Source organism: Anoplopoma fimbria, chromosome 6 (assembly GCF_027596085.1).
Source record: "Anoplopoma fimbria isolate UVic2021 breed Golden Eagle Sablefish chromosome 6, Afim_UVic_2022, whole genome shotgun sequence".
NCBI classification, from domain to species: Eukaryota; Metazoa; Chordata; class Actinopteri; order Perciformes; family Anoplopomatidae; genus Anoplopoma; species Anoplopoma fimbria.
Genome location: NC_072454.1, coordinates 23954976 through 23977415, shown reverse-complemented (window position 1 = coordinate 23977415; position 22440 = coordinate 23954976). Strand labels below are relative to the sequence as shown.

Genomic DNA, 22440 nt, shown 5'->3' with positions numbered 1-22440 from the left:
AACAAGTAATGCTCTCATACTCACATTTTGTTGCATAATAAGAATTTCTAGGCACTTGGTGAAAACTCTGCAGTAATATTTTACAGTACCTCTATTGGACTATGTACACAATTAGAAATCTTTTTATCCAAATTGGAAAAAACATACAGAGTGAGTTACTGAGAAACAAGGACACATATCAGTATACAGGACAGGTACATCTGTCCAATGGTCCTTGACTAACACGCACGCACGCACACACATTCTCGCACGCACGCACGCACACACACACACACACACACACACACACGAGCCACTGTTCCCTTGCTGGGAACACTGAAGGGATCCCGGCTACATAAGGAAATGTTGAGCCACAGTAGGACACTGGTTTGAGATTGTCAAAAGCTTAGGCCTGATAAAGGTGAGGTAATGGGAAATATAAATCCTCCTTTCATAGTGCAATTAAAAGATAACGGTATCATTTCAAGTCAAAAGAGGAAACTCATTGAGAAGAAAAACAAACATGATTAACCAGGCCTCTCAAATTCAGATTCAAAGCAATTCAGCCAGTATTTCATTGACATCAAAAAACACAGGTTTACTTCTATTTTTACTTTTTTAAATTAATCGTGTCTTTAGGGACATCTGCTTGATAAAATATACCTCGAACAGATAATACTATTATTTGAACATAATTTGGAGTTTGTACAAACATTTCTTTACAAATACACTGATTCTTCCAATGGCCCAAATAAAAATAAAAGAATAAAGAAAAAGCATATAAAGGCTTAAACTAAGAGTCATAAATAAATGTTGAATAAAACAGCTTATTGTCTATTTTTTTTCTTATTATTTTCTTTGTTTTTCTGAAACACACAGTTTTGGTATATCTGAGTAGCTTTGTGGGTCTCTGCGTCCCGTTTGAAAACAAATACGACAGCTACCACACCGTAGAGCCTACCCGTACATAAACTGATTCATAAAGTTCAGATGGTATGGCAAATATACATATTACAGTGTTCTATAAAATATTCCATATGACAGTGTACTTAAATCACCTTAAATAAAGCTATTGCGTAGACAAAATACAAACAATACAAAAGAACCAAATCATGGACACCACGTTCTCGTGGCTTTACAGATATTCACTAATATACAAAGAGTTTGTATCGAGCGACTCCAACGGGCAGAGAGACAAAAGGTAAATGTTTACCCTGAGAATGAACCCTCCAGGAGGCCTGATACAGATTTTAATTCTCCTCAAACCAACAAATTAGATTTAAGACTTTAATAAAAAAATGAGGACTCTTTCCATTATTCTTTTGTCATATTGCAAAAGTCATTTTCCAGACGTATTTTTTGCTTTTCATCCAGTGTGTGCGACACATTTTAAGAGTTTTCACAGTTTGGCTTTTTCCACTCCATCAGATGTCGCTGTCGATGGGCAGTCCACCTTTCCCGACATGCGAAGACCCTGCCGCAAAACCAGCAGCGAAATTTGGACACCGCGTCCCTGCCGGGGGAGGCCGCGCCGACCACTTCGTACTTCTTCCTGCTCAACCTGCGAAGCTTTAGCTTCAGCAGGAACCTCTCCTGAACAAAGCTATCAACGCGCCCCGCAGAATCCGCTCGGGGTCCACTGGGGCGTCCACCGGGTCGCTCTCCTCGGGGGCCTCGCCGTACATGGCTGAGAGAGCGTTGGCGGTTCTCCGCGACAGCACGACCTTCTGCACCTCCCCTCTGTACCGGTTGATGACCTCCATGATCCTGGCGACCTCGGGGATGTTGGCGTCTGGATGATTCAGCACCACGACGGGCTGGTCTCCCATCGGGCGCTTCACCGGCTGAGATGGATTTATGGCGACTAACTTCAGGGTCCTCTCCAGGTGCTTTGGGAGCGGCTGCCACTGATGGTTGTAAGCTGGCGAGGGCTCCTGTTGGCTGTTGGTGAGGAGATCTGGGCAGGAGTCAGCAGGCACTCCTCCGTCTACGGCCCCCTGGACACTCTGTTCACCGTGCTCTGCAGAGAGAACCAGGATTACATCTTCAGAGTTTACCTTTCCTGCAAGACAAAAGGATAAAATACGGATTACAAATCAGACAGTACCATGGCGTAGTAGGGCCATTAAAAGGTCAAATTAAATAAAAATATATATATGTAGCAGGGGGAAATACTCATCAAGAATTCTGACATCATATCATAAATTTAGGAGAGAAACACTCACATTAAAGCAGCAACTTAACAAGAAAAAACTCACAAATATGAATGAGTAAAAATTTCAAGATTTTTATTTTTTTTTAATAAACAGTATGAAAAAAAAGTAGTTAAATAAATTGTTTCTTTCAGGACCATGAAAACACTACTTTAGGAGCAACAATATTTAGACGGCTTAATTATTATTATATTCTGTTACCTCTGATGGCCCTAAAACTCCGCCGTAGGTTGGCCATTGCTTTTTGATGTAAACTGAGCATTCAAATGCATGTCAAGAAAATGCAATTGCACGTTAAATCCCTAACCATTAAGTCTATGTGGAATCTATAATTTGCCGTCTTACCCTGTGCTGTAATAATAGATATGGAAACAGGGGAGGACTTGGTAGAACTGCTGCGAGGAGTCACTCCATCGGCGGCTGAGCTCATCTCACCGTCTGACACCCGTTGGTCTGTACCACTGCCTGGCGTTTGAAGCCATGCGTCCTCGGCCCACGTATCTACTTCAGTCCCCGCTGCAGCCGTCGAATGTGACCGGCCTGTCTTAAGAGCTGAACAGCTCTCGTCTACTTCTGCTCCCGAACACTGCGGTGACTTCACTGCGTCTTCTGGCGTTTCTCGATGGGTCGGCGGCAAGCCTTTAAGCGCGACGGCTGTGTTCCCGTCCTTATTGTTAGACCCCATTGGCCTTGCAGCACAACTGGGGGTTAGCTCTTCCCCTGGCTTTGTCTGGGGCCTGGAAGTGATGGCGTCAGAGGGGTCGTCAAGGTCAGCCTTGGAAGCTTTGGTCCATTCTTTCTGGTGTACTTCAAATAGCGGCCCGTTCTGGCGAGTCTGGTGCGTCTCCTCCATTGTTGTATGAGGACTTGGCAGTCTGGGACAGTCCCCCAACGGGCCACCTCCTAATGGAGCCAAAGAGCTTTGCGACACCCACTGCTTCTCCTTCACCGGATTCTTCTTCAAAACTATCTTTAAGGCCAGCCCTGATGATCTTTTACCGACCCTTTTAGATCTCGCCCTTCTTTTCCGTCTTCGTCTCTTGTTTTTTGGTGCAACTTTGTGAACGGATGTCTGCCCTTCGCTCTCGTTTGTCAACTTCAGCTCACTCGAGATTTCGATCCCGTCCTCATGCGCAGGCTCCTCAGGTTTTTTACCATGTTCCTCCGTTTCCTGGTCGCTCTTTAGTTCCTGATTCTCTCTGTTTTCCTGCATTCGAGTGCAGTCAGACAGCTCGCTCTGGGCTGGCAGCGAGACGTCGTTATTCGGTTTTGTTTCAGTCTGTAGACAAGGCATATGATCGCTCGAATCTGACAACTGACATCCATTTTGGCCGACGAAACGACGGGGGCAGTCGGTGGCACTTTCAAGGGTAACAGCTTCCCTGTCTGCCATCACTTTCAACCTTTTGCCATACATGGCGCCATTCTGAGCCATGGTTATCTTGTTCTTGACCGTCAGGACGGTGAGGTCCGACGGGTTCGACACGACGCCGTTCTCCGACTTCGGGTGAACGTTCATATCTTGGGGGACATTTGACAAGACGGTCTTCAGGGCCTTGGTCCATTTCTGGTCGCCGGTTTCCCCGGCAACAGATTTCATCAAAAACTGTTGGGTCTCCTCTAGTGTTGTTTGCGGATCTGACAGATGGCAGTACTTATCCAGGAACTCTTTCCCTGGCAGAGAAAGGCAGTCCTGTGTTAGCCAGCACATCTCCCTCACGGCACTTCTCGTTAACCTGGGCTTCACTTTTGGTATCGGGTCATTTGGTTTCATCGCTAAGGAACGAACCTCCTCCTCCTTCTTCCTCTTCCTCCTCCTCTGATTGCCATTCTGGCAAACATGGACAGCTTTAACGTGCTTAGCGATCAACCATTTCTGAGACGCCTCGTATCCACAGTGCTGACATCGTAACGTCTGAGTTGTTGCTTTAGGCCCAAACTTATTCCTCCCCTTTGTGTGCGGCGACGGATCCTGAGCTCCCTCCAAGCTCAAATTATGTCCATACGTGTGCTCTAAAAATACTTCGACATCGCATGTGGAGAATTTCGGACACATTTTGCATGAATATTTGCCATTTCGGCAGTGGTGAGCGTTCAGGTGTGCACTGAATTCTGGCCACGTGCGCTGAACGTCGTCGTGACAAACGCTGCAACTGGAAAAAGTGTCCTCGTGGCTTAGCAGATGAACCCGAAGGTAAGATAACTCGTGCGTACTGAAAGTACACGTGCGACAGGAGAAAACTGGTGGGCTCCCCTTGTGGTTCTCCTCAAAGTGTCTCACCAAGTCTTTGGGAACATATTCCAAATTGTCACTACATTGGGAACATGCAAACCTGAGTGTATTGCCGCTGTCATTTGTCCCGTGCTTTGCTTCCTTGGGGGGCTTCCCCGACGAAGGCCACACTGCGCTCTGCTCCCACTCCTCTGCTATCTTCTTTGGTCCGTGCTTATCTGCTCTTTGCATAGTCGAGGGCTGAACGGCAGTGTTCCTGAGGTGGAGCCGTTTGTGCCAATCTCTATTCCTCTTGTTGACACGCCGTTTATTATCTCCCCTGGAGGTAGCTGCACAAATGTCCATCGAATCCATGTTGTAAGTTTTTCAGATTTCTGAAAGTGCGGAACAACAGAAAAGGATTGTCATAAAAAATAAAGAATACAGCTTCAAGGCCAATGCAACAAATTCAATTTCTATCGGCGCCATGGAGCTTTTGTTTCCAATTCAGCTTACGGGAAAAACTACCAGACCAATTCTTTGGGTGGGAGGGTGTAGAAAGGGGCCAAGGAAGAACACATTCAATGTTTGAGTGAAACCGAATCATGGGGCAAATACACAAATATTATTTGCTGTGCTCTCTCAGTGCCCTTTCTAGTTTAAATGTACTTTTTTTTATGTTGCTATGAAATTCTTTCAAAAGCACACATGTGATGTGTGTGTTGAGACTGCTGTTTCATCATTTCACAGTGGAACCATAAAAAGAAGCTGCGTTCACAGTCCTTCTGAAAAGTGGTATTAATGTTAACTCCACCTGTTGCTGGCAAGGGCTCAACATGCCTCTGCAGGGATATTAATTAATTCGTCACACTTATAACCAGGCGTAAAACAACGATTTTAGAGTCTTATACAACCCCGAGCTGCAGGAAAGTGCACTTCAGCTTCACAATAGTTGTGAACTCCGAAAACTAACAAATGCACCAATAAAAAAAGGACAAGAAAACGCTTCCTCGTAGCACATTAATCGGTGAATCGTCCACAACAAAGTGATGCTTTTGGGAATTGTGAAGTGACGATTAATTATCCCACTTTGTGCCACCAAAGAGCCCTTTACCTAGTCCGGGCTAAACGTTTTAACCCGTGTTGTGAAGACGCGATGAGAGCTTAACAAAGACGAAATAAGTTGAAGAATAAAAAGCGTGGCGACAAAGTTATGCCGGTTTAAAAACGATGCAGAGTCGTTACTGCAGATGGTGGTATATATGCACATATATGCATATATATATCATAAAGCTGTAGTAGTGAGTGTGTCTCAGTTTCTTACCTTTTTCTTGACAGCTCAGCGAGTGGCAGCCATGATGGTTTCATGCGGGGATTACAGCCTCTGAGCCGCTTTTAGCCTTTAGCCCGGAGCCTCCGACGGAGAGCCGTGCTGTCCCGGGCCTGCAGAGCACTAACCCCGGGCTGTGTTAGTGCAAACACCGCCTCATGGAGTGGTTCATGCATACGGGGACTGTTCACTTATGTCAGCATTAGGTGTAACAACCCTAAACAATGATGCAAAATGACCATACTGTCAATTGGGAGCTGCATCCGTTAAATAAATAGCCTCAAGTTAAAAAAAAAAAAAAAAAAAAAAAGTACCCACAATCCCCGTGTTAGATACTGGAGAGTGATGTCCTCCCTGTAGTCCTCCTATCTTTATTTTGTTGTATAGTATGTGTATTTATTGTCTGTGTAGTTGTGTATTTATTGTCTGTGTAGTTGTATAGTATGTGTATTTATTGTCTGTGTAGTTGTATAGTATGTGTATTTATTGTCTGTGTAGTTGTATAGTATGTGTATTTATTGTCTGTGTAGTTGTATAGTATGTGTATTTATTGTCTGTGTAGTTGTATAGTATGTGTATTTATTGTCTGTGTAGTTGTATAGTATGTGTATTTATTGTCTGTGTAGTTGTATAGTATAATATGTGTATTTATTGTCTGTGTAGTTGTATAGTATGTGTATTTATTGTCTGTGTAGTTGTATAGTATGTGTATTTATTGTCTGTGTAGTTGTATAGTATGTGTATTTATTGTCTGTGTAGTTGTATAGTATGTGTATTTATTGTCTGTGTAGTTGTATAGTATGTGTATTTATTGTCTGTGTAGTTGTATAGTATGTGTATTTATTGTCTGTGTAGTTGTATAGTATGTGTATTTATTGTCTGTGTAGTTGTATAGTATAATATGTGTATTTATTGTCTGTGTCTGTGTAGTTGAGCTGCTGCAACACTTGAATTTCCCCCATGGGGATCAATAAAGGAATATAATAATAAAAGCTGCTAGATAAGCAGTTTGTTGACCCCCTGCACTGTGATATTAGGAGCAGAGTTACCCATGTCAACATATATGGGATCCATGGAAGAACAAGATGTTTAGCTACGAAGTCATACTGCAATAATATGCAAATTTGGAGTGAAATTAGTGAAATTTGGAGTGAAAATGTATCAGCCTCTGAACACAAGGCGCTCAAAGTGTTTGAGTGTGATTAGAGGCTCCTGATTCAAAAGGGGAAAATCATACATTTTGCACAATGTTAATTAATGAATAATTAGTAATCTCTGATTAGTGTGGTGTTCTTATAAAAAGCTCTATTCAGAAATTAATCTTGTATACAAAATGTATGACAAACAGTAAAAACTAAGACAACCAAACCATTGTCTGGCAAAACACTTAAATAGGGAGTGAGGCCTCAGGTAACTCCTGCCATAGACTGGGAACATTTAGGGTTTGCCTAGCAGTTCACAAATCACATTAACATACAATGAAGGTCTACTCCACACAGTCCTGTAAGTAAAAAGGTAAATGTGAGACACTTTATTGCATCTAGATGCTGTGGATTTATTCACACCAGTTTCACATCACTTTTACTGATCTTTAATGAGACTCTTTAACATGTATATATATATATATTTTATTTTTTTCTAAAACATATAAGATGTTTTTTTCCAGAAAACAAGAAACATTTAAGAAGATATTAACTGTTTAGCTTATTTTTGTAAACATTACATCTACTGTACCAGTGATTTCATTTATCTATAATAGATTCTATTGCACATGAGTTTCTGACGGGGATTTCTGGCGTCTCGAGGGAAGAGAAAAAGTCATGGAGCGTATTAAAGATCCACAGTGCCTGGAGCACATTGGACAAGGCCTAGGAGTTTGACTCGCAACTCAAAAAGGTTGAGAACCGCTGTTTTAGAGTCATGTAGCAAGTCATTTTAACATGTCCCTTCATGGAGTTTAAAGCACGTCATCTTGTATTAACTGACTTTTTATGTATTGGACCAATTTCACTATTTCTACTTTACTGCTTAAATTTCTTCTTGACTTTGTCAGAAAATGACTATGAATATGGAATCTTTATGTGACTAGTTGGTTTGTCATTAACTCTTATGTGAGACTCTGTATTGGCAGTCTGACCTTTGAGCTGCCAAAAACTTGCAACAGAGTCCTCCCAAAAGACTAAGATAAGGTAAAGATGAACATTTGAGTCACCGAAGAAAAAACAAATCAATAGTTCACATTTAGAAACAAGGTGAGTATTTCAGACGTAAGCGGACCCAAAAGCTTGTGTTCCCTCTGCAAACACAAAGGAGGACACACAGCCAAAACTGATCCAGTGTAATCTCAATAACCCACACACCGCTTACATCCTCCACCTTCTCATGGAGAAAGCACAGCAGTGGGTTGTTCGCATTTCTGTGCAGGTCAATGGCTGTCAGCTGCCCTCCACTGGGACACTGCATGACACCAGGGGGAAGAAAAGCACAGAGGAGGACGGCCACCAGCTCCCTCCACGCAGGGCGCCATTTGTTTCCTCTGGGAGACATTTTATTCCAGCCCATTGAGAACAAGACTACCCACCACGTCAAGTGCTTCTACCACCGAGCAGCCAGCATTACCAATCCTCTTAAGACCCCCCCCCAGCCCCAATCCCTGGACTGCTCTTTTTGTTATTATCTAAGCACAACATGGAACCACTATGATGCCTTTGCACTGCCAACAGATCATTACAGAATTAAAGAGAATGTAAGTTTACTTCCAGCCCAGTACAATTTTGTGACTGATCCACCATTACAAGTGAACCTTTCTGACAAAAAATGCCTGGATATGACGTTGTGTGAGTTGACAGTTTAACCCCCTAGAATTGTTAAGTAAATCTAATTTTCTCCTGGCGCTTTCGGGTCAACACAGCAGCAGGAGAAAAATGACACATACAATCAGTTTCCCCAAAATCGAGGTGTTCAGGAAACCTGTGCGGTGGGGGGCATTAGATTTAGTTTGTTTGCTTTTGAAAGACAGGGAAGCCATTGTACCATTGCTGTCGCTTCAACCTATTTGGGTCAAATTGAACTGTGCTGCGCTGCTGGGGCAAACTGACCCACTTTGAATTTGTGCCACAAAAAATGACTCAATGACCCAGACACGTGTTTTCTTTTTCCCGTTTCATTCACATTTGCACCATATATATTTCCTACATTCAATGTACACAACACGTATGGAATCGCCCCCTGTGAGTTTCAGTCCATTCCAAACTGTGTTCACATTCATGATAGAGAGAGAGAGGGGGACAAACAGAGTGCCTCGGGGCTAATGCAAGAGAGCAAGGCAAAGGGGGACAGTGACAGATGGGATTTCTCCAAATGTTATGTACCGTAGTAAGATATCAGTTCAAACAAATGGGATATCTATAGCCTTACACCCCAAACATTGTATCAGTTTATTCTAGGATAATCATTATTTAACAATCCAGGTATACACTGGTGTGGCTTGGCTTAAACCTCAATTAAAGGAGATATATATATATATCTCCATTAATTGAGGTTTGAAGAAGTTTAATAGGAAGTACTATCATTGCTGTGTGTGTATCATGTGAAACCTCTACTCAGACAAAAATAAAAAGAGAAACATGTTAGAAAAAACAATATATGTAATATATACTGTATATATTATATTTTATTGAGGTTTAAGCTAAATATAAAAAGAGTTTAGTCATTCACCATGTTTATCACAACCTACAATATATAACTTGACATCAAATTAAAGAGAATAGAGACGATGGTATGTAATTGTCCATGGATTTTATTTCCACATATTCTCTAAAGCCCCGAAATTGCACCGGGTTAATTTGACCTGGCTAATGTCAGCATTATAAAATTAATTCTCAGGTAAGGGTTAACCCTAAGAATGTGCCCCTTCTTATTTTTGTTTCCTGTAAATTGGGAACACAGTGTTTAAAATATACTTTTTAATGCTACAGATAAATGACATTCTATTTCATTTAATTGTTGAAATTGGGAATGGTAATCCATACATGGTATGGAGGCTTCATTGGAGAAAATCAGATGCGTTTCAAGCGATGCATGTGGAAGTGGTAAATCAGTCCTCACAACAGTTTAACATTTTATATTTTTCTTAAATAGTCTCTGCCACGTCACATAGGTTCTGCCTCATGGGCCAATGACAAGGTTCTCACAGAGAGATTTATTGTAAAGCTTTAGTGCAAGATCAACTGTAAATGCTGTTAATCCGGCCGGTATCTTGCACTTATCCTATTCGTAGTAGTTTGTAGCACTTACTATATTCGGATTAGTCTGTTGCAATTATTGTTTTCGTAGTAACTTGCCTCTGCACTATACTTTTGCTCTGGCTTATGCTTTGAGATGCTTGTTTAAGAAAGGAGATGCACTTATGACTTCTGGTGACTAGTAGTTCTCTTGAATACCTATGTTGAATACACTTCCTGTAAGTCGCTTTGGATAAAAGCGTCTGCTAAATGACTGTAATGTAATGTAATGTAATGTAATATCCCATCAGATTTTGCGCAAACAAGCTGGTGTAAACGCAACACTGATATTTTTGTACACTTTACTTCCACCCTGAAGCCCTTTTGCTTTCTCGTTCTGCAGGTTTCCATGAATCGTTGTGGTACCTGGACCGTAGTCGTGCCTCCTGCTGTGAGCCGACTGACACCCACTGCTACTTCGATTATTATTATTAGTCACATTACTATCCCTATTTTCATGGCTATAATTCTACTGTAATAATTGCTGCTGTTATTATAAGTAGTCTGATTATATGAATCATTTATGTCATATACATTGAATGTGTTGTATCTCTGTTATGCTGTTCATTCTGTACACATGACATCTATTGCATTCTGTCCATCCTGGGAGAAGGATCCCTCCTCTGTCGTTCTCCCAGAGGTTTCTTCCTTTTTTCTCCCTGTTAAAGGGGTTTTTAGGGGAGTTTTTCCTGTGAATGTGAGGGAAGGACAGAGGAGGTGAGGGTCTAAGGACAGAGGATGTGAGGGTCTAAGGACAGAGGATGCCGCATGTGCACAGATTGTAAAGCCCTCTGAGGCAAATTTGTAATTTGTGATTCTGGGCTATACAAAATAAACTGAATTGAATTGAATATTTCAGTGCAAAAAGTAGGCGTACCAGTGAATTGTTCAACTTTTTTTTCTCCCTCTTTTTAAAAAATAATGTAAAATGTTATTGGCCAGATTTTCAGTCGATGGTAATCTGAGCCTTATGTTTTACAATAAGATGTATGTATGGTGTGTTGTGCATATCTTGCTGTGAAAAACTGTATCCTCACCAACTCTGATTCACCTTCACTGGGTTCTGGCTGCATCGGGGCCATTTGATTGGATGTTGGCGATAGGGTGATGCTTTCAAGTGCTAATCGGAAACTTTGGACTCGCCGTAAAAGTTATCTTTGGGAAAATAAAATAAATAGATTTATGCATGTCTGGTGAAAAATGACATTCTACCAAAATGTAGAAGATCTTTGCAACAATGAATCAAGTTTGTACGACGGCATTTGCAATTGAGTGGCATAGACAAGATTAAACCATGATAAGATGCAAACAATGTAGCTTAAACATACTTTTTTTCCCACTTTGCTTACTCCACTTTCCGGCTTTTTTCGGCTTCTTTCGAGTTGAAAGGATTGTTTCCGGCAGCACTCAAACGCAGCAGGGGGTGTTTGCTGAACTCACCGACTACAAACAATGACTGTGAGCAAGCATGTCAGGCTAGTGTGAGCAGAAGTTTACTTCAGTGAAACTGCCGGTAATATTCACTACATGTGCTCATTGGGTGAGTCTCCAACGTTGAACCGTCAACATCAACATCTTTGATTTTTTTTTTTTTTTTTTTTTTTTATAGTTTATGAAAGTGCAACCAAAGACCCACTTTGATCCGCTAACCTGGACAGTTAAGCGGCTGTTGCATGACCCTGCAGCTCGTTCAGGTGCTTTTCCATGTGCAGATCATCCATAATGAGTTGACTGATTGCCTCTGGTGTCTTTCTCCTTCCAGAGGTTTCCAAAGCACTGTGATAAATGGAGCTAGAGGACCAATGGTGGAAAGGACAACTAGCTGCAGATATATACCAGGCGCTACGGTACAAAGTGAGTGGGACACAGTCACCTCATTGATGGCAGAATAGACATATTGGAGCATAAAATCTTGTGTCATGCTTTAAATTTGTGCACATCATCTTGTTCTTCTTTCTTTCTTTCTTTATTCCACCCCCTCATGAATCTTTTGTTGTTAATTCTATTGGATATCTTTTTTTAGGCAGATAAAAAAATAAATCTGATTTACTTAAAATTTAAACCAATTTTTTTTATATAAATCCCCTAATTATTTATTTGTATATCTTATTATGATTAAAGAAATTGTGCACACAAAAGATTATTTAAAAAATAAATGAACCTGCCTTTGCTCTCTGGTGGGGAAAAAAAAACTATGTAGTGAAGACATTGTTTCTGTCAAGCACACTGAATTGTGCTGTTGCTCACCAACCAACAAGTTCCAATGTCATTTTATATGCGATTAGCTAATATTGGCCCATGCCAATTTATCTGTCCTGCTCAAGTGCGTGCATGAAGTAGAATTTTGCATTTTGGATGTGTATACATAGTATTATCACTGGGTAAAACCAAACCAAAATGTAGTGACCGTCATGTCTGAAATGTTGTCTAACAGGAGCTCAAGTTGCCGTCCTACAAAGGCCAGTCCCCTCAGCTCAACCTTAGACGATACTTTGCAGATCTCATCGCCATCGTCAGCAACCGCTTCCGGCTGTGTCCTGCAGCCAGACACCTTGGTGTCTACCTGCTGGACCTCTTCATGGACCGCTACGATGTCACGGTGCAGCAGCTCCACATGGTCTCACTCTCCTGTCTTCTTCTGGCCAGTGAGTTCACACTCTAACACACGTGACAATTTTCTGGTCCTTGTGTGGGTGGTGTGATGTTTTGAAACTCTTCATCGCTGCAGGTAAATTCGAGGAAAGGGAGGACCGGGTGCCCAAGCTGGAGACCCTTAACAGCCTGGGCTGCATGAGCTCCATGAACCTGGTCCTGACCAAGCAGGGTTTACTTCACATGGAGCTGCTCCTGCTGGAAACCTTCCAGTGGAACCTTTACCTCCCCACAGCCGCTCATTTTATAGAATACTACCTGTCCATTGCCGTCCACGAGGGAGACCTCCATGACGGCTGGCCGATGACCTGCCTGGAGAAGACCAAACTATACATGGCCAAGTACGCCGATTACTTCCTGGAGGTTTCCTTGCAAGGTGAGTTGCATTTAATTAGGCATGCTGACCGTTTAGTCTTACAGATGGCCCTCAATGTGGGATCTGAAGGCCTACATAGGTCCTTGAAGCAGTTCCGTCAGGTTCCAAAGAGAAAAGTTCAGTCTCATGCAATTTGAATCAGAAAAAAATATGCTAATTTGACGTAATGCCGTCCTTTGTGGGGAACTTTAAATAAATAAATAAAGACTTTCTTTGGATAATCGTCACTGTGTGCCATGGAAATGCAGTGTCTCTATTTTTTTGCCCATTTCAACTATACAGTTTACGAGAATGACTTTATTTTGATTGTTCATGGTTCAGTTCAATATAAGAAATTCATTTTCAATTTAATAAGTTTAAATGTGTGAATTAAAGTTAGCTAAACCACAAGAAATCAGATAAATCCCACGAGAGTAAAGAAAAAGATACTCTGTTGTGCTAGTTAGCCTTAGCAGAAGTTAAGCTAGTTTTTTGTTCTCGTTCATGGTTGGTATTCATGAGGAAGTAACTTGGTTATGTGGAATGACAAACTGAATTACCAATATGTTGGTTCATTAAAATGGATATTTTCTCAATAACTGACAACCATTAATGTAGTTTTAGCTTTAGCTAAGGCTAGCCATGTCCATCTCACTAGCTAGCTGTCCCTTTTGATACAGAACTCTTGCTTTTAGCTGTCTAGTTGGCTGTCTTTCTGTGGTATCAAACTTCAACAGCCAGCACATTTCTTATGCTGTTTTCATAGAAATGTTAATGTCATGATAATATTACAAATGATAAAACAAAGTTAAATTCCTTCCGTAACTCCATTTTGACCAATTATGTAGTTTTGGCTTGTTCTACAGATTGCTTGTTTTTCCCTTCATGTTCTGATGCATGTTTTCTTTCTCCTCCCTTAGATCATGTGTTCCTGTGCTTTGCCCCCTCGCTGGTGTCCGCTGCGTGTGTGGTCACCTCCCGCCTCATCCTCCACCTGTCCCCGACATGGCCACCCCGACTGCAGCACCTCACAGGCTACACATGGGAGAACCTGGTCCCGTGTGCCGAGAAACTGCTCATGTGCGTAACTGTCTGTAGCTCAGAGGACGCTGAGTTTTGTTACATTCTAATTTACGACACATGCTGCCACATTACACGAGGACAATAGGATCTCACACACCGTAGCTCGCACATTTCAGGCTCCGCATTCAACACGTCAATGCTCGCCTCACTGCGCTGGATCTTTTCACTTATCAGCAAGCCTTTGTTCCTATTTTTTCTAGTGCACATGACAGCGATGTCAAAGAGGCCAACAAGCAGAAGTGCCAGCAGCCCAGCCAGCAGCAGCAGCAGCATCAGCAGCAGGGCCAGGCGGTGTACCATGGTTCAGGTCAGACAGCCACCGTGACCCAGTACCTGCACCGGCCCAGCGTGCAGTATCCCCAGCAGGCTCCACCGCAGCCGGGTCTGGCCCCTAACCACAGGCCTGCCTCTTACCTCAGCCACTCCGCCGCCGGCCTGCAGGCTCCAAACGGCAACGCACAGGCCGTCGGCAACGCACAGGATCCAAAGTGCAGCATTCCAAACCGGGCTTACCAAGTCAGCATGCACTACACCTGCGCCGCTCCGTGCTTCGACAGATGATGAACTATTTTTTTTTTTCAGTCTTTTTTTCTGCAGGAGGAAGACATAAGAGATGGTGATCCGTTTCTCTTGAACATAATGGAACGCACTGAAGGAGAAATGAGTGTTTTTAATTTGGAGAGACTTGATGAGATTGGTACAGCACTTTGAAACCACAAGGTGTACGCAATGTGCAATATGCATGCATTTTCTGCAGGGAGCCTGCATTAGGATTTCTGTTTGTTTGAGATATATTGGGTGTGAATGTTGTCGTGAGGTGCGTTGGAGGCAGAGTTTGCACCACTGTACCCCACTAGTGTCACTGTATAATTTAGCTACAGACCAAAAGTCTTATATTTATTTGAGCCAAGTTACCTCAAAAGTATTGAATGTACGAAATACCTCATGCCTTTTAAGTTTAAGGCCTGTTACAAAAAGGGACTTAAGTTGGTTTGTTGTTGATATTGGAGAGCACAGTTTGTGTAGGTGTTCTGTACCTCAAACTCTTCCTTTTTTTTTTTTTGTGATGAGTGTCCTTTTGTATAACCGAGAAGAAAAAAAAATTCTCCTCTAGATGTCACAATTTGTTTGCAGAGAAAACGGTTGCTCTTGTGTACACGGAGGATTTCAGTCAGTGCTGTGCACTTCTATGATGATAGTTTTAAATAAAATACAAATCTGTGTTGGTTGAACTGAGTTTTTTTTGTCCTGTTGATTTCTTTGATACTGCCTAAAAAAATATCTCTATTGAAATCCTTAGACAAACAAACATGATTGCCAGAGTTTCTTTGACAGGAATGACACAAGACTTACTGACAGTGAGCCCAGAAGCAAGATAGACTTCTTCATATTTTGAATTTCACAAATTTACTTAAATTCCGCCCTCCTCATGCATGTAAATGGAGAGGAATAAATAATGGTGTTTTTGTATACCTGTCATTTCATACGTTTTAAATAAATTCATCTTGTTCAGCAGGTGAGATAGTGAGTTTATGAGGTATTTGAACCAGTGGCAGTAAATAATAAAAAGGTGTAATATCCAGTCCAGCTGTATGTTGTGTAAAATAGTAAGAGTAAGGTTGCCTTAGGGCTGACCATGATCTGCAATGTCCCCGCTGTCATTCCCCATCTGTCTCTCTCTCGCTCTCTCTCTCTCCTGTAATTCCCTGTTATCTGTCCACTGTAGGCTATCCAATATAGCCACCAAATGTCCAGAAACCGCTAAAGCAATGCATTATAAATGACATCTGAAAAAACCCCAGAATATACTGGCATTAATAGTTTATGTCTGTTGCTATGGCAATCTGTCTGCAGAGGGCAGTGTGTGCCACATTTCTGTTCATCTCTGTGGCTTCACAGCTCTGTTATAATATACTGCATGTGGGCTGTCTCAGAAAAATAAAAAAAGAAGTCACTAAAGTTTTTCATATGCTGGATGGAACAAGCTTACACTGAGTGTATTTCAATTCTTGTCTTAGGTCTGGTGATAAAAGGTGGCGTACAGAGATTCATCCTAATCTCATTCTTGTTTTCTAGGTTCTACACTTAGAAAATAAATAAGCTTAATATCCATTCTCTAACCCCGTACCTCCACTCCCCTGGACATCAGAGGAAAAGGAAAGTTTAGAACTAGACAAAAAGACATTCTCACTTTAGATACATAACATGCCAAATAATTTGTTTCTCCTCCGCTCCTCTGCTGGCTGTGCTTTTACAGAAGCCCCAAAAGGGGTCTTGATAGCTTCTAATTAAAGTCACTTCCTGCTGTAAAACTATGTGGTCAGGTCTGACGGAAAAGCAAACCTCTGATGCACTCCTGATTCCTACACATGCCACGGTGCGGCAGAGCTTCTGAAATAGCATTTCCGCTCTGGAGTGATTCGCTGCCGAGCTTCCTGTGGAGGAGGAAGCAGATTGATGAACCTGGTGGTGAGGACCAAAGTCCTCTCGCTGTTTAGCCAAATCAACGGTGTTCGCTCACTGCGGAAATCAGGTTAGATGCCAAACCAGTAGGTGGACCAAGATTTATGACTTTGCCAAAGCATTTAGAGTGATGCAGGAAAACCACAATGAACAAGGATGGATGTCCCCAACAGGCAGAATGGGTTTAGTCTCTTCTCAGTTAGACTAGAAGCATGAAATCTAAGTATCATATGAGCATTTTTTAAACAAAGTTCACTTTTCAATAAAAGTTAACTGACTTTTCTGTGGTTGCTAAAATGTTGCATCCGAAAAAAGCCAACCGCCCACCTATCCATCTGTTACTCCACGAATGCTAAAAGCACTAACACGATTTTGCTAATTGTGTTTTTAATATTCAGAATGCATATCTATGAATGTAATAAACAGTGCCATATAAACCTCTGATAAATCGGGGTGACCTTGGAGAGAACTTGTGTGGTTGTACCATCGATCAGTCGTAAGCATGGCATGCTGTCTGAAATGGAGCATGACTTTACAGTAAACTTGTCACTAGCAATTAAACATCCTTTCCATCCATAAAACACATGGTTGTATACTTGGTCACACTAAGAGGATGACGATGACAATGAATCTTCTCTTGATGACAGCAGTATTTTACGCTATAAATTGAGCATATTATCCGATGCGACCTTGGAATGATGTTCTATATGCAGTCTGAGTGGCTTTAAGATATTGATCTTCAAAGTTTTAACAACCTAGAGAGAAAAAGTAATTAACAGCAAAGTTGTCTTTTATTTGTCAAAATAATGAGCACCCTAAAGGCATTCTAAATCCCATTCATCACATTCTAACACACTTTTAAATGGACTTTTTAGAACAGGTGTTTTGCAGATAGAACCTTCTCTGATTTATGTTTGTTCAACAGTGGGACCTTTTATTGCATTCTGACCAGCATTTATAGACTGAGAATAGAGCTGTGTAACCTCAGCATAGCAACCAGGAGACATTGTTTTGTTCAATATTGTTTGCTTGGATGAACATCAAATCAAATCAGAAAGGGGCCTAAAATATTGTGGGACACCATGCATGACTCATATAAAGATATATGTAAAAGGGAGAACCAATGTAGCATTAAAGCATGGTGGAGTTAGCTAGCTAACAATGCTATGCTGGTTACAGAAAATGAGTTGGACAAAGTTTGTCACTCATCTGGCAATAGCAATATGCTTCCCTACGCTGTCAAGAGTTTGTGGATGAAGCATTAAGTTGACACTTTTTTTTAATTTAATCTGGTTTTCTACACTTAATGCCTTAAATCGGTTTAGTTTATACGGAAGATAGCCCACTACAACCGTCATAATTATTCTTAAAAATGGCTGCCACTCTGCTTATCCTGCTTAATTGATTTGAGTGGGAATCTCTGTTCCACACCTATTCTAGTTCTTTGGTGTTTCCTTAATTAACTTCGGCATTGACTAGAGGGCATTTTGTACAAAAATTGATTTCTTGATTTGGACTTGGATCTATGAGGGATCACTTTACAGATGATAATATATAAATATTTCTATAATAATTAAAATTGAAAAACTGTAGGGCATAAGTGACCTTGATTTCAAAGTTTTTCTGCAAAGACACTGAGGTATATCAGATATTTAGTTGTTGCTCGGGTGTGATAGCAGTTGGGAGGAAACCAAATATTTCTAGCATTTTAAACCGATTTTTTTTTTTGGGTCACAGGCTTGTCGTTATTCAGACACTGGGAATCAAGGCTTTGTCTCTTTAAGTGTTGGACAAAAGCATGCTTAAAACAGAAATAGAGCTATAGTACTCAAGGGATTATTCATCATGTCAAAACAGCAGAACTAACAGAACTAAAAAACTATTTTATGGGCGAGGTAGGAAACTACCTTAGTGTTTTCAACTAAATCTGCTAAGTCATTGGTTTAAAATGGGTGAGTAAAGAAGATGAAAGAAAGCTTTTTGGTTTTATATCTCAGTCTCACATAAGAGGACTGGGCTGTGTTTGGTGAAAGCAGCCTCACTTGTCAAGCTGTTCTTCTACTGTGAAGTCAAACTGCTCCTTCAGGGCATGCAGGCGAAAGCTCCCGTTTCTCTGTGTCTCTGAAGACAATAACACGAGGAGATCTGTGTGAGGACTGCTCCGAGGCAGACTTTGGTGTGTTACAGTGTCTCATGTTGCCGGGGCCAAGAGGACACAAGATGACTGCAACGAAAAGATGACTACAAAGAAAAGATTCACGCAGCTCTAATTGAAACTAATGCCTGCGTTCACACCACATCGAGAACTATTATGTCGAAGATAATGTGCATATTTATCATGTAGTCAAATAGTTTGCTTTTTGTGAACGGACTTTCATGCAAGTTACACTGAATATATATATAATATACAAATATTTATAAAAAAAATATTTGATAGCTACTGTCTGACAATCGCAAATGAGAATCAAGTCAATCAAGACACATACTCAGCAATCACTCACCTATGGATCGCAAAAGTGTTCAATATTTAAAAAAGCAAGGATACAATTATGAATACATTCATGAGTAAAATGTATAAATGAAACTCTAATTTGTGAAATAATTTAAGATATTATTAAAACACAACTCTTCAATACATTATGTTATCTGATCATTCTTCTTGAAAAAAAATGATATGACTAGTGTAAGAACATTTCAAAATGCAGCTTTTAAAAAAAAGTCTGCTTTCATTTCAAGCTGGCATTGTTCAATGACACTGTTTATTTCATTTCACTTTCATTACAGTGGTGTTGTATAAGTCCTCTCACCTTTTAGATCTCCCGCTTCTCAAGCTAGCAAGGTCAACCATTGCTACAGGATTTAGCCAGCTAATGCTAGCTCCTGTTAGCCAGAGCAACAGCAGTGCCAAAGTAGTTCTGAATCAAGCATCTAACTGCTGTTGTGTATAAACTCAGTACACAGAAACTAACGTCTCATTTAATTTACTTAGCTTAACAAGACTGTGCATGCTACCTACCTTGCTGACTAACTAGCTAGGCCAGGCTGTGAGCTTGGTTTATGACTCATCATCAAAATTAAAAGATAATGGTCGCTATCCAGCACTGCTAACACTGGCTCTTCACTTGGATGCAAAGTACTAATCCAAGCTAACAAGCCTACCCTACAAGTCGCTTTGGATAAAAGCGTCTGCTAAATGACTGTAATGTAATGTAATGTACCCAGTTAGCATTAGCAGCCTTGTTAAGCTAAAGTTTAAAAGCTAAAGAGGTTTAACATTAATTACAGTGTCTTTGTAACTTACTGTGTTAATGTACAGTGTAGCAGCAGTCTCTAATTGGCTGATTCAAAATAACTTTAGCGCTGCTGTTGCTCTAGCTAACAGGAGCTAACTGGCTAAATCTAATTAAAGGAACAGGGCAGGATTAACTGAAAGGAGGTCATGAAAAGCGACATGAGATAAAATGTGTCTTTATTAAAAGTGGCGTTATGAAATAAAACTCTGCATGAAATAAAAGTGTTGTTGGGGGAAAAGTATGACTTTTGGAAAAAGGCATTTTCAAATAAAATGTCTCTAATGCAATAATACAATATATCCATAAAACTGTATTATGAAAATAAATCATAAACATCTTATAATGATAAGCCTTTTAAAAGACTTTGGCCTATTTATTCTCAGTTCTTGGCATCAAAATCACTAATTGCTTATTCACTATAACAAATGGCTGCCTCAATTATACATAAAGTTTTTTTAATCACCAGCCTTTAAAAGATAATTCACATTGTGATATCAACGAAAAAATCTATGTCCTCTAATACATGAGACTGTACTCTTTAGTGCTTTACTAAATAATACTGTATAATTTTAATGTAATAGTGTCACATGGGGCAGCTTAGTGTGGGACTGACAACCCACTCAAAGATTAGACACGACATCACATCAGATACTTTTTTTTCACATTTTTGTTTTTTTTTTCAGTGACGGATGAATCTTCCTCCTCCAGTTTCATGAGCTCATTACACACAAAGAAGCGACTGATAAAAATCACAATGTCCACCTTCTGGAGGATGAATAAGCCCATGACACACATTCAAATGATGGATTGCATTCAGCCTCTGATAATGTATTTCTATCATTGCATTATCACAATCACCTCACTTTTTTTCCCTTTCAGTTTGGATGATCTGTTTGCCTTCACTAAGATCAGAAGACAGATGGTACAAACGGGAGCCAGCATGAATATGTCATTGAGATCTCGGCAGTACATTTAAAGGAGATGAGGAAGCCTGACGTGTCACACAATAGCAACATGCTGTTTGGGTCTGTAGTGATGATTGCAGATTCAATTTGACAGGCGGCGGTATGTTTTATGATCAGCTCCCATGTCATATATTTCATAAATACATGTCTGTTTCACTTTTATTCCAGTTCACTGTCTAGAATTCTGTTGAAAATGTGCTGCAGCTAAAACACTTAAATACAATGTTAGTGGTCAGAATAGAACTCAACAACTTATTGTGTTTCATTTCCATAAATTTTGATTCTGAACAGGTGTCTATTTTTAAACGTGTTTTTCTGCCTGGTTCCAGATTCTGCAGCCTATCAGTGGGTGAAATACAGTTCAGCCTTGAATACAATTGCGTCATTGCCAGTTCTCAAATAAACGTGTTCAGTGTAAATGCGATGAAGCTTGTGCTCCTAGCCGTCAGTGGCACCTGATCTCTGCTGATTTTCTCAAATACTTTGAGGCTGTTATGAATAAACATTTGCTCTGAAAGCAGGGAAGTGAGTGACAAGTCCAGCTGCTATACATCTCAACACTGCAGACTTTATTGAACATATTTATACAATATATGGTTGTTATTTTTAATTGTCAGAAAATGGGTGAAAAAAGTAAAGTCCTCCTAACAAACCTCCCTTAAATGACACTTGAGGTTAATCACATCTGTTTAAATTTAAAAAATCAAACAAATATATTGATCATTTGATAATACTACAGTCAAAACTTCTTCCACCATGCATTGTAAAGTATTTAGGCTCAATACTTTGCAGAGATAAAACAGGATTTACTGTTATCTAAACGGGAACACACACATAGCACTCCAAACTGCACTGTCCTGTGCTTATTTTAGACATTGCATAACAATCTTTCATAACCAAAATTCTGAAAACAGACAGGATGCTCATTATGCGATAAAGTCATATCTAATTCAAACCTTATGCAGCCGCTTAAAGCAGCGATGCTTTTGTAACGCGATGTGCAAGATATTATTTGAAACTCTGTCCTCTCAAAACCTGCCCGCTTCTTCAATTCGCTCTTTTGCTGTTTGTCCACTGTAGAATATGGAGTTGATCACATGCATGCAGCTTTCTCCTGTTTGCGTTTTTAGCAATATCAAGAATGTACTTTCGGGCATTTCAACCTGGTTTCTATGACAATGCTTTAAGAACACCCTGGCAGTTGTTGTTTTTAAATCTATTTCAGTCACATTTCTGGAAGAGAGGAGATAAACCTTCAAATCAATCAGGTCACACTGCACTAATAGGATATATTCAATCATCACATTTATTGCAGAACAATAGGACATCTCCTTCGGTATGCTCATGAGTAATTATAAAGATTGTGACATAAAAGTCTTCCGATGTAAAAGACCATGAAACATTTAGAGGTCAGACTGAGAAAGTCAGCCATGAGGTCAAGCTGTCTTTTCCATTTCTGCCTTGCACTGTATTATAAAATTTCAACTAAGATAAAGCTACTCATATACACAGAAACTCTGAAAACTAAGTGCTTGTGCTTCAAACCCCTCATATTGTTTATTTTGGGCGGCTATGGCGTAGTGGAGCGCAAGGTAGTTCTCCAATCAGAAGG

At 40.6% G+C, this 22440-nt stretch overlaps 2 protein-coding genes across 4 annotated transcripts; one reads left to right on the top strand and one right to left on the bottom strand.

Moving 5' to 3' along the window:
• Positions 1 to 4: 4 nt before the first annotated feature.
• On the bottom strand, positions 5 to 5966 carry LOC129091977 (zinc finger protein 518A). Of its 2 annotated transcripts, none has more exons than XM_054599699.1 (3): positions 5729 to 5966; positions 2538 to 4799; positions 5 to 2041 (listed from the first exon to the last, which is right to left on the bottom strand). In XM_054599699.1, the coding sequence occupies exons 2-3, from the start codon at positions 4777 to 4779 to the stop codon at positions 1557 to 1559; spliced, it is 2727 nt and encodes a 908-aa protein (XP_054455674.1). In that variant the 5' UTR covers positions 4780 to 4799; positions 5729 to 5966; the 3' UTR covers positions 5 to 1556. The 2 variants fall into 2 exon arrangements, with proteins under 2 accessions (XP_054455674.1, XP_054455676.1); XM_054599701.1 differs by having other exon boundaries at positions 5 to 1999.
• Positions 5967 to 11424: 5458 nt separating this feature from the next.
• Positions 11425 to 15304, top strand: ccnj (cyclin J). Of its 2 annotated transcripts, none has more exons than XM_054600457.1 (6): positions 11425 to 11557; positions 11780 to 11871; positions 12516 to 12662; positions 12746 to 13045; positions 13945 to 14104; positions 14308 to 15304. In XM_054600457.1, the coding sequence occupies exons 2-6, from the start codon at positions 11820 to 11822 to the stop codon at positions 14666 to 14668; spliced, it is 1020 nt and encodes a 339-aa protein (XP_054456432.1). In that variant the 5' UTR covers positions 11425 to 11557; positions 11780 to 11819; the 3' UTR covers positions 14669 to 15304. The 2 variants fall into 2 exon arrangements, with proteins under 2 accessions (XP_054456432.1, XP_054456431.1); XM_054600456.1 differs by having other exon boundaries at positions 12452 to 12662; positions 14308 to 15302.
• Positions 15305 to 22440: the final 7136 nt, after the last annotated feature.